The sequence below is a fragment of the Miniopterus schreibersii genome, assembly GCF_964146895.1.
Source record: "Miniopterus schreibersii genome assembly, chromosome: 2".
Lineage (NCBI taxonomy): Eukaryota > Metazoa > Chordata > Mammalia > Chiroptera > Miniopteridae > Miniopterus > Miniopterus schreibersii.
In genome coordinates this window covers 106804935-106817452 of record NC_138102.1, presented here as the reverse complement: position 1 = coordinate 106817452, position 12518 = coordinate 106804935, and the positions used below count along the sequence as shown (strand labels likewise).

The 12518-nt window shown below is 43.2% G+C and overlaps 1 protein-coding gene across 8 annotated transcripts in view; it reads right to left on the bottom strand.

Moving 5' to 3' along the window:
- The window catches only part of TEAD4 (TEA domain transcription factor 4), a 130145-nt gene that overhangs the window by 35257 nt on the left and 82370 nt on the right, over positions 1–12518 (bottom strand). For 7 of the 8 annotated variants that reach the window (XM_081130550.1, XM_081130554.1, XM_081130549.1 and 4 more), the window contains one exon: positions 4685–4939. The exons of the other annotated variant lie outside the window; for it this stretch is intronic. In XM_081130550.1, the coding sequence (XP_080986676.1) occupies positions 4685–4691 (7 nt within the window). In that variant the 5' untranslated portion in view covers positions 4692–4939. The remainder of the gene's footprint in view (positions 1–4684; positions 4940–12518) is intronic. 8 annotated transcript variants of the gene reach the window in all.

Below are 12518 nucleotides of genomic sequence, written 5' to 3'. Positions count from 1 at the left end.
ACTTGTTTGCCAGACAATCTGTCCCTTTAAAACACAAACACATATCATGCGAAGTGTCCTGGGCACACCCCATGGCTTCCCAACCAGGGACCCTAACAGGTTTCCAGCTAAACTACTTGCCCCACCCCTCCTTGCTCCTTCTCACCTCAGCTCATGATCAATACCATCTCACTCTCCACTGAAGTAGCAGAAAGAGCTTAGGGTCCCATAGCCTCTGTTCCTCACCAGCTCCATGGGGATGACCTCTGTAAAGCACCTAATCCCACACCCAGCAACCAACAGGTGCTCCATACATATCAGCTGTCTCCTCCATGAAGCTTCCACAGGGGCTAAAAGTAAGAAGCAACCATCAAGAAAAGGAAATGGTTAGAGTAGGGGTGGTATAGGGGGCTGACCCAGGGCATGGGTGCCCATAAAAGAGAGACTGTGGGAACCAAGCAAAGCCACGATGGTGGGCTGGTAAAGAGAGAGGAGCAGTTTTACTGGTGACTGAGGAGCAGACCTAGGGTCTAGTTCAAAAGGAGCTTGCTACCCCAACAAGCAAAAGAAAGAGAAGGCATCATTTTGGCTTTGTAGGGAAGGTTGTAGGTTAAAGCATAAACTAGAAGGGGCTGTGAGAGCTCCATGACTTCCTGGGCCAGTAACAAACTGGACTCGAGTTTAGTCAGTTGAATTGAGTTGAAGACTGTCCCCCCAAAACTTTTGTCCACCTAGAACCTCAGCTTGTGACCTTATTAGGAAATAGGGTCGTTATAGATGTAATGAGTTAAGATGAGATAATACTGGATTAGGGTGGACCCCGAAACAATAAATGGTGTCCTTATAATATGAGAAGATACAGAGACATCCACAGAAGGAGCACGGACATGTGACAACTGAGTCAGAGATAGGAGTGATGCAGCTACAAGCCAAGGAACAGCAAGGATTGCTAGCAAGCACCGGAGCCAGAGGAGAGGCATGGAGCACATTCTCCCTCAGACCCTCAAAAGGAACCCGCCCAAAGACACCAGGATTTCAGACTTCTGGCCTTCTGAACAGTAAGAGAGTCAAGTTCTGTTGTTTTAAGCCACCTTATTTGTGGTAATTTCTTACAGCACCGCTAGGAGAGAAACACAGGCAGCTCCCACGAGTCCCTCACGCAGTGCTCTCTAAACAGCTGACAGGATCTGTGCTGGGGAGGGAGAACCTGAGTGGAAACCTCTGAGGGTGGGCACCCGGACTACAGCAGTCTTGTTGGAGCCAGGTTGGAGGCATCTGTTCTCAGGAGCTTCTGCCAGTTATGACCCTTTCAGCTCCTGCCCAAGGCCAATACTTCAAGCTGGGGGTCCTGGGGAGCTTTCCAATGGGATTGAAAGCCTAACCTGGGCCTTCCAACAGCTGCTCAGTTTTTAGTTTTTTTAATAAATTTATCTTGATTGTTTAAAGTATTACCAATGTCCTTTTTCCCCCCCATTGATTCCCTCCACCCTGCATTCCTGTGCCCCTTCCCCAAGTCCTCCATCACACTATTGTCTGTGTCCATGGGTTATGCATATATGCATATAAGTTCTTTGATTAATCTCTCCCCACCCACTCCCCCACCTTCTCCCTGAGATTCATCAGTCCATTCCATGCTTCTATGTCTCTGGATCTATTTTGTTCATCAGTTTACTTTGTTCATTAGATTCCACATATGAGTGAGATCATGTAAAACTGAATCAGGAAGAATCAAAAACCCAAATAGGCCAATAACAACTCATGAAATCAAAGCAGCAGTCAAAAACCTCCCAGCAAACAAAAGCCCTGGTCTGAACAACTTCACAGGAGAATCTTACCAAGCATTCTACTTCTTATTACAGCAGTCCCTTTAACATTTCTTGCAATGCTTCTATTTCTACTTCTAATTACAGCAGTCCCTTTAACATTTCTTGCAATGCTGGTTTGGTGGTGATAAACTCCTTTAGCTTTTTTTTTCCTTTTTTTGTCTGGGAAGCTCTTTATTTCACCATCTATTTTGAATGACAGGCTTACTGGATAGAGTACTCTTGGTTTCAGATCCTTGCTTTTCATTACCTTGAAATACTTCATGCCATTCCCTTCTGGCCTGTAGAGTTTCTGAAGAGAAATCAGCTGACAGCTTTATGGGAGCTCCTTTTTAGGAAACAGATTGCTTTTCTCTTGCTGCCTTTAAGATTCTCTCTTTGTTGCCCGGCTGGGCATGGCTCAGCAGTTGAGCGTCAACCTAGGATCCAGGCAATCGGGGTTCGATTCCCAGTCAGGGCACATGCCTGGGTTGCGGGCTGCAGCCAATCAATGACTCTCTCATCACTGATGTTTCTATCTCTCTCTCTCCCCCTCCTTTCCTCTCTCTGAAATCAATAAAGATATATTTTTAAAAAAAGAAAAAAAAGATTCTCTCTTTGTTTTGAATTTTTCTCATTTGAATCATGATGTGTCTGGGCATGGGCCTCTTTGGATTCTTCTTGCTTGGGACTCTCTTTGTCTCCTGAACTTGTGTAACTTTGCCCTTCATCAGGTTAGAGAAGTTTTCTGCCATTATTTCTTCAAAGAGGTTCTCTATCCACTGGCCACTTTCTTCACATTCTGGCACTCCTATGATGTGAATATTGTTACACTTCATGTTGTCCCACAGCTCCCTTAAACTGTCCTCCTGTTTTCTTAATTGTTTCTTTTTGGATCTCTGATTGAGTGATTTTTTTCTACCCTGTCTTCTAATTCACTGATCTGATCCTCAGCTTCCTCTAATCTGCTGTTTATCCCTTCCAACGTATTCTTTATTTCTGCTATGTCATTCTTAATTTCCTTAAGTTTCCATATATTTTCTCATGCTGTTGAGCATCCTTACAATCATTATTCTTAACTCTACATCTCATAGATTGCTTATCTCCATTTCATTTAGCTCTTCTTCTGGAGAATTCTCTTGTTCTTTCATTTGGGCTTTGTTTTTTGTCTCCCCATTTTGGCTGCTTGTTTGGCTTGTTTCTTTGTATTAGGTAGATCTGCTAGGACTCCCGGTCATTTTGGAGGTGCAGGCCAATGTCAGGCGCTGTTTGTGACTGGCCTTGAGTATCCTGTTTGTAGCTATCAGCGATCTACAGCTTGTAATTCCCTCTGCTGAGGCTGGGTGCATTTGGAAAGGACCAAGATGCATACCAAGATCTGCTTTTCCAAGCTTTGGGTCCAGAAGTACATCAGGCAAAGACTCAAAGCACCCAGAGATCCGCTTTTGCCTACAGGCTGAGTATTGTCATTCTCTTAATGGGCCTCAGGCTATAGGCCACAGCAAGGCATAAACTCCACAGAGTGGGACGAGAGGTTTTCCAATAGGTGGGGCAATTGCTTTCCACCCAGGCAAAAGCTGCCTGGATGGTAAAGATCTGCTTGAGAAATGTCCTCTGCAGTATGGCAGAATGACTCAGGACAAGAATCCACATGGCCGCCCTCCAAACTTTATCTCTAGAGGCAGTATCCCTTGATTTTCCTCACATAGCTCTAGTCCACTCTGCCCTCCCTTCGCCAGAGCCCAAAGTGAGTGGCTGCACACGGAATTTTGTGTTGTCCCTTTAAGAGGGTACCTGTATTACCAACCTCTCCCTGGCAGACAGAAACCCCGCTACTTTTCACAGCCAGTTGTTATTTGGGTACCTTTCTCAGTTCTGGTGGTCTGGGCTGGGGAGCCCAGCTTGAGGTTTAGACCCAGAGTACTCAGCGGGAACCCCATACAGGTGAGATATCCCTCTAGACCTTCAGCTGTGGCCTGTGGCATCCTGGCTAGGCCTCTTGCATCTCCGTACTTCCTACCAGTGTCTAGGCGGTCTCCAGTTTACGTACTTGTTTATGAGGGTTCTCCCCAGCTAGTCTTCAGAAGATGATTCAGGATGGTTTTTCTGTATTTTAGTTGTAATTCCAGTTTGGTCCTGGGAGAATGTCCATGTAGCTTCCACTTAATCTGCTGCCATCTTGGAATCTCCAGCTGTTCAGTTTTTGTTTTACTTTCCTAAATACTCTTCCTTGCATCCAAAAGTCAACACAGCCCCAAGCAAACGGCGTGGTCCTTACCACATGGCCACTGAACATAGTGTTTCTATATTTGTATATTCTGCATCCTCAGCCGCTCAGGAAGATTGAGCCTTTCCAGATCTCTCCCAGCTGGAGGGACTTTTCCTGAGGAAGGTCTACAGCACTCTGTTTGAATCTCTCCTGAACCACTCCAGTCTGCCTTGTAGTCCGTTATATGTGTGCCCATGTCTCACCAGCCATATTGTGAGCAGGGGACTAGATCTGCCCACCACATCTGGAACACAGAAGGCTCATGAAGGAGGGAATGATTCTAGTAGCCAACTTCCTGACCACCCTTCTCAGCCAAAGTGGGAAGCTGGGACATCAGGCATTTGCCTGGGGCGGGGGCTGGGGGATCTTCCCCATATTTTACTCATTTCCCACGTCTCTCACTACCCCAGTTCCTCACACACTCAAAGGCTCCTCCTCATATGCCCTTCCTCCCTTGGGAAACCAGCTCAGAAGAAAGCAGTGTCCACCTGATAGATGCCCCAAGAGATCATTTCCCCTCCATCACTTGCAGGGATCCCCAAAGTTGCTGTGCCTCACCCCTTGCCTAGGTTCTATTTCCAGAGCTGGACCATGAAGTCAGGAGCCTGCTGCCCCACCCCAACAGGGTCCTTACCGTACATCTTGCCCTCATCCGACAGAATGATCTTGCGCCGGCCACAGGGTGGGTAGATGGCCAGGGCCTCCTGGAAGCTCTGCTCAATGTCTGGGCTCCATACACCCTCTGCATCATTGTCAATGGGCTTGTCCAATGCCTGACTGCCCCCAGAGACGTTGCTCCCCTCAGGGGAGTTAGGAGAGCTCCACTCGTTGGAGGTAATGGTGCCGGCCTTGCCCTCCAAGGCTCCGCTTGGAGGAGCGTCCGTTGGACCTGTTTGGACAGAAACCACAGCATTGGTGGAAGAACTAGGTGGACCGAGGGACGGGGTTAGCCAAGGAGTGCCAAGTCCCACCACCAGTTGCTCTTCCTTGCCTGGCCACTCATAGCGCAGGAGCTTGGAGGGGAAAAGCAAGGAATTCCAGGGGCCAAATAATAAAGTGGAAGGTCCAGGATGATCAGAACGCCTGGGATCTGGCAGGTCATCTGCCCTCTGTGGACCTCAGCTTCCTGTCTATCAAATGAGCACAATGACGTGGGCATTTCCTGATCATAGCTCTAAGAACCCAGATAGGAGAAGTAGGAGATAAGGATGGTCTGGCATTAAATGAATAATGGACAAAAAGGATGCAAAACATTGTATGCTGTTGGTGAGAATATAAAATAGTACAGCTGCTGTGGGAAACAGTATGAAGGGTCCTCAAAAAATTAAAAATAGAACTATCATGTGACCAGCAATCCTGCTTCTGGGTGTATCTCCAAAAGAATTGAAAGCAGAGTCCTGAAGAGATATTTGTACACTCATGCTTATAGTAGCATTACTCACAATATCCAAGAGGTGGAAGCAACCCAAGTGTCCACAGACAGATGAATGGATGAACAAAATGAGGTATATACATACAATGGAATATTATTCAGCCTTAAAAATGAAGAAAATCCTGTCACATGCCACAACATGGATGAACCTTGAGGACATTATCCTAAGTGAAACAAGTCAGCCACAAAAAGACAAATACAATTCCACTTATATGGAGTACCTAGAGTAGTCAAATCCATAGAGACAGAAAGTAGCATGGTGGTTGCAAGGGGCTGGGGGAGAAGGAAATGGGGAGTTGGTGTTAATGGATATAGAGCTTCAGTTTTACAAGATGAAAAGGTTCTGGAGATCTGTTGCACAACAATGTGAATATACATTAACACCACTGAGCTATATACACTTAAAAATGGTTAAGATGATAAATTTTATGTGTTTTTACCACAATTAAAATCTTAAATTTAAAAAAAAGTATGCAAAATAAAATGTAGCTCACCATTCCCCATGCCATCCCCATGTTGGGGCTCTGGCAGTCTGACTTGCTGGTGCCTCCAGAAGCTAACAACACAACTCTACCACTGCCACCAGCATGAGACAAATCCAGTGACCTCGGCACTAACTGTTCAAGCTATACATTTCTGGACTCAGTTCTCAGGGGTTTGGGAAGGAGCAGGACATACTAATAATCTTTTTTGTTTGTTAATCTTACCGGAGGATATTTTTTCAATTGATTTTTTTTTAGAGAGAGTGGAAGGGGTGGGGAGAGAGAAGCATCGATGTGAGAAACATTGATTGGTTGCCTCCTGCCAGGGCCTACAACCTGGGTATATGCCCTTGACTGGGAATCAAACCTGCGACTCTTCAGTCCAAAGGCCAACACTCTAACCACTGAGCAATGGCAGGCCAGGACCACACTAGTAATCTTAAATCAGTTTTAGGATTATGAATACTAGGTGGGTACCATTTACCTCCCATGGCCCTCCGCAAGCCCCTAGCCACTAAGCACGTCTGTAGAGGGTCTCCCCCCATCACACATATCACCCCTTTCCTTCCCAAATATCCCTGTTAGCCATGAGTAACAGTGTAGCCCAGCAGCCCAAACCCAGGGGTAGGAATCTAGACACCTGAGTTACAACCCACTTCCATCCAGGGCCCTCTCAGATAAGACCTTCCCAGAGCATTCCCCATGCCTGAAGCCCTTCACTACCAACCCAGGCTTGTTAGAGGAACAGTTCTTCACAGAGAGGTGCATATGAGGGTCAGTGTAGTCATCATACAGTGAAGGAAGGGAGGAGCTGAGTGTGTGTGTGGGGGGGGGGGCAAGACATCCTGGGACTGAGGGGAGGTTCCAAGGAGCTTAGTTAAACTGCTGGCCCAGGCATGCAGTCAGAAAAAGGTTAAACCATTGAAATTTAAAACAGGAACCGTAGGAGAAACCTAACCCAATCCCCTTAGACTGCAGATGAGGACACTAAGGCCCAGAAAGGCCTAAAGACTTACCCAAGGTAATATAACAAGTCAACAGAGCAGCTGAGTCTTGATCTCTGCCCTCCAGTGTCCCAGGCCTTTTAAGCATAATACATATTAGCTTTTTCTCTGTGGCTGTTAAAATAAGTTTTCCTCAAAGTGTGTTATAGGGGGTCACTTGATCTGAAAAAAACTAGCTTATTCTGCACCAGAAATTCTGGACTTGATTCTATCATGAACATTGAACTATTTTTCAATACCTTCCAAAACAAAGTTCTTAAAAGAGATGGAATTTAGAAATGACAAATATAACAAATGCACTTTTGAATGCATAGCTAACTTTAGAAGCAAGTAAACCCCTAGAAGTCCAAAATGAAAGAACTCTAAGCTACAGTAATAAGCAAGTGAGCTGTTACTATAGTAGCTCTGGGAGGCAGGGTGTGAAGCTAATCTTAGTAATAAAGCCACCGGGTTTTAATGGCTATTCAGAGATGAGACCTTAGACCTGAGAGATACAGGGAGGTTGGAACTGAGAACTATACGTCAATCCTCAGAGAAAAGGTAGAACATCAACAAAATATGACAGGGAAGATTGTCTTGGCCTAAGCTCTAGGTATAAAGCAAAACTGTCTTTCCTAAAAATTTCTAACAAAGGGCCTAACCTTAAGTGGATTTGAGATTTAAATTTTATATTACTCAGGAACTCCCAGCCAATTCACAAGAATAAACAGTAGTCTCAGGCTGAAAAATCTCTGAAAAGACAATTTTAACCCAGACTGCTGAGAATTCCCAAAGGTAATGCTTTGCTAAAGAGTCTCAAAATCCACAATTACAACATATAAGAAATAATCTACCAAGATCAAGATTCAATGGGATTAGATCCCTAAGAACTACAGATAATTGAAATATCAGATTAAATATTATTATATAAATTGTGTTTAAAATAATTATTGACTTAAAGAATTGGAAACATAAGAAAGAATTAGACACTATCAAGCAGACTGAAAAAAGAAAACATTTAGAAATAAACATTTTAGTCACTGAAATAAAAAACTCAATGATTGAGCCCTGGAAGTGTGACTCAGTTGGTTGAGCATCAGCCCATGCACAAAAAGGTCACAGGTTCAATTCCCAGTCAGGCACATGCCCAGGTTTCGGGTCTGTTACCCTGTCAGAGTGCATGCAAGGTAACCAATGGATGTTTCTCTTTCTCTTTCTCTCTCCCCCTCTTCCCCTCTCTCTCTCTGAAATCAATAAAAACATATTTAAAAACAAAAACAAAAAACTCAATGATTGGGATTAAAAGCAAATTAGATACAGTTATAGAAAAAAAAATTAACAACCTGGAAAATGGATCTGAGGACATTACTCAGAGATGTATTTTTTTTAAACAATAAAAAGCAAGGAGAACTTTAAATGCAGTTCAACATACCTCCAATTAGCATTCTAGAAAGAGAGAATATAGAAAATGAAGTAAAACAACATTTTAAATAATAATGACAGAAAATTTTCCAGAATTAATGAAATACATGAATCCTCCAATTCAGGAACCATACTGAATCCTAACCAGAATAAATTCAAATAAACACATATTATAGGCACACTTTAGAAAAACAAAAACAAAGAGTAGATCTTAAAAGTGAAAAAGTACAGATTACCTACAAAGAAAGGACTATTATACTGATTGTGTACACTGATCATGAATTTCTCAACAGTACACTAGAAGACCCAAATAACAGCTCCAAATTGTTGAGAGAAAAATAACTGTCAACCTAGAAGTTTTTTCTTTTTATTAAATTTATTGGGATGACATGGTAATAAGATTATATGTTTCGTGTGTACAATTCTATAATACATCATCTGCATATTGCATTGTGTCCCCACCACTCAAAGTTCAGTTTCCTTCTGTCACCATATATTTGACCCCCTTTACCCTCTTCAACCTCTCCCCACCCCCTTCCCCTCTAGTAACCAGCATACTATTGTCTGTGTCAATAGTTCTTTTGTTTATTGTCTGTTGCTTTCTGTTTTACATCCCACACACGAGTGACATCATATGCCAACCTAGAATTTAAAGCCCAACCAAAGCCCTGGCCAGTTTGGCTCCATGGTTAGAGAATCTGGCCCGTGGAATGAAGGGTCCCAGGTTCAATTCCAGCCAAGGGCATGTACCACAGTTGCAGGGTAGATCCCCGGCCCCGGTCAGGGCGCATGCGGGAGGCAACCAATCAACATGTCTCTCTTACATTGATATTTTCCTCTCTCTTTCTCCCCCCTCTTCCACTCTCTCTGAAAAGCAATGGAAAAAATATCCTTGGGTGAGGGTTAAAAAAATAACAAAGAATAAAATAAAATAAATAAAAACCCAAACAAAATATTGCTCAAATGTGAACATTAAATACAGGTATTTTCAGATAAAGATGGAGAGAATTTAGTACTAACAGACCCTCGCTGAAAATAAAACAAAACCAAGTAAAGATATTTAAAAAAACAGAAAGGAACTGATACGAAAAGAAGGCATTACACGTATAGAAGAGCAGTGAGCAAAGTAACTGGTAGAAAAAAAAAAGTGAATCTAAACAACTGTACAAAACAATAACAATGATGACAACTAAGTCTGGCCATGCAATACACACACACACACACACACACACACACACACACACACACACGTAACTGTACAAAACAATAACAATGATGACAACTAAGTCTGGCCATGCAATACACACACACACACACACACACACACACACGTGTGCAGGCAGAAAAACCATGTTTCTGAATCATAAATTCAGAAGATGCATTTGGTAAGGTCTGATAATGTTCAAGACCCATTCACAATAAAAAACTCTCAGCAAACTACTAGAAACAAAAAGAACTACTTTAACTCACCAAAAGGTATTTTCACAAAACCTACTGTGATACTGTGATTTATAATAAGAACTATATATTTGGTCTTCGTTCAGCTTTCTGGCACAGAGCTCCTACAACACTTGGAATTTCCTAAGTGATGAGAGGAACAGAGGTGTCCCGTTCTATGAATGAGGACTTTTGAAAAGCACCCAAGGATGGGGGCTGGTGGTCAGGAAAGCCAACCGTGTAAGTTAGAGGGTCAGAACTTTCAGTGCCCCCTCACTCACCTCTGGGGAGGAGAGAAAAGCTGAAGGTTGACTCAGCTGCCTATGGCCAGTCAATGGCCAAGGATTTAACCAATCATGCCTAGGTAATGAAGCCTCCACAACCCCCAAAGGGACAGCCCAGTGGGAGGGTGCAGGCAGCAAGGGAGATGAGGCACTGAGGCTTCCTTCTCCTCGCCCTCCTCAGCCTACTGGTGCTCACCTCTGCCTTGGCCAAAAAAGAAAATCAAATTATTAAAACTTATTCTAAGAGAATTCAGCAAGATCAATATCAAACTCAATTACATTCTTTCTTTTTTTAATCCTCACGCAAGGATATGTTTATTGATTTTAGAGAAAGGAAGGAAGAGAGAGAGAGAAACATTGATCAGCTGCCTCCTGTAAGTGCCCCAACCAGGGATCAAACCTGCAACCTAGGTATATGCCCTGACTGGGAATCAAACCCACAACCTTTTGGTGTACAGGACGATGCTTCAACCAACCGAGCCACCTGGCCATGGTTTAATTACATTTTTTTATACCAGAAATAAGGTGTTGGACAATATAATTTTTAAAAATATTCCATTTAGAAACCAAAGCCGTAATTTACCTAGTGATAAATCTATCAATAGATGAGACCTATTGTGCAGAGAAAATCATAACTGTTTTGAAAGACAAAATAACTAAATGAAGAGGAAATGGTATATTCACGATTGGGAAAATATAAAGATATTGAATCTCTACAAATAAATCATAAATTCAATTAGGTTTTCATTAAAATCCCGTAAGGTTTCACAAAACCTCAGCCGATTCTCAAAATATATGGAAGACCCCAAACCATTCTCCAGTTGTCCAACTTATTGTCTTCACTCTTCTTTTCCTCTCCTTGGCTTCACATTTTGCCAGACCCATTCCATAAATGTTTTCATCAGGGTTCTGACCTGACCTCTTTGTTTTAAACCCTTTACATACCCCACGGGGGATCCCATGGCTTACACTTCCACTACATGTTTTTGATTTCCAAATCTGTTATGTCTTTCCTGAGTTTAGGCCTATATAGCAAATGCCTACCAGGCAGCTCTAATCAGATGTCTCCAAAGCTCAACACTCCCAAAATTAAGTTTGTAGCTTGCCATTGAGTCCTGCTCCTACTCCTCTGCCACTCCCAGGAAATGACACCACCATCCACCCAGAGGCCAAAAACTGAGGAGTGTATTTTGCCTTTCTCCTCTTATCTCCCACAAACAATGATCACAACCTGTCTTTCTATCTCCTAAATGTCTTCTAGAATCCACTTCTCCTTCTATCTCAGAGTCTTTTTTTTTTAATTTTTTATTATTATTTTTTTAAATATATCTTTATTGACTTCAGAGAGAGGAAAGGAGAGGGAGAGAGAGAGCTAGAAACATCAATGATGAGAGAGTCATTGATCGGCTGCAGCCCGCAACCCGGGCATGTGCCCTGACTGGGAATCGAACCCCGATCCCCTGGATCCTAGGTCGATGCTTAACCGCTGAGTCACGCCCGGCCGGGCTATCTCAGAGTCTTAATCCAAAGTGTGCTCCAATGCTCACCTGGATGACTGTACCAACCCCCACCCAGACTCCATAATCTTTTCACTGCAGCTGGGATGATTTTCTACAATACAAATCTGATCATGTGATTCCTCTACTGCTTTAAACCTTTCAATAGCTTCCCATGATGTTAGATAAAATGACATACTCCATAATGAGACTTTAGAAGACCCCTTATCAGCTTACTCCTGTCCTCCTGCCACACCTTTCATCCATCTGCATCAGCCTCTTGACTTCCTTCTTTGTGCCCACTCCCAGCCCCCAAACTCTATCTAAATGATACCCTCAACATTCTAACCTGGAAGTGCTGCTTGTAACTTTCCTCCCCATCCCCTCTTTCACCTGATTAAGGCCCAGCCAAAATGTCACTTCGTCTGGGAGGATGACCCCAACTTCAAGTTTGGATCAGGCGCCCTCCTATGTGCTCCAATAGGGCCTCATGCTTCTCATATCCCAGGGAAGATTGGTCTCCTTCACTGCACTTCACACACCACAAGGACAGTAAGTCCAAGCACACTCCACAATGATGGAGAACAAAAGAATGAACAAATGAATGGATATTTTGGATATTTGGTAAGTGTTCTTTGTGAAATAATGATTTCTCTGTAGGAAAGGAAAACTGATTATTCTGCTTCATGTTCAGAAACAAAAGAAAACTTCTGTAAATGTCTGGACTTTGGCATACCAGCAGGAGAGCTTGAGTTGCTGTAAATCCCTGGGGGATTTATTTTGGAGGCTTGTAAAATGAAAGTGTGATGTCTGGGAATCAAGAGACTGGTTTTGGTAGCAGTTCTACAAGCAACTGTGTGATCATGGTCAATCCCTCCATTTTTCTGGGCCTCAGTTTGCTATCTATAAAACTAAGATTAGGGGTTGCTCCC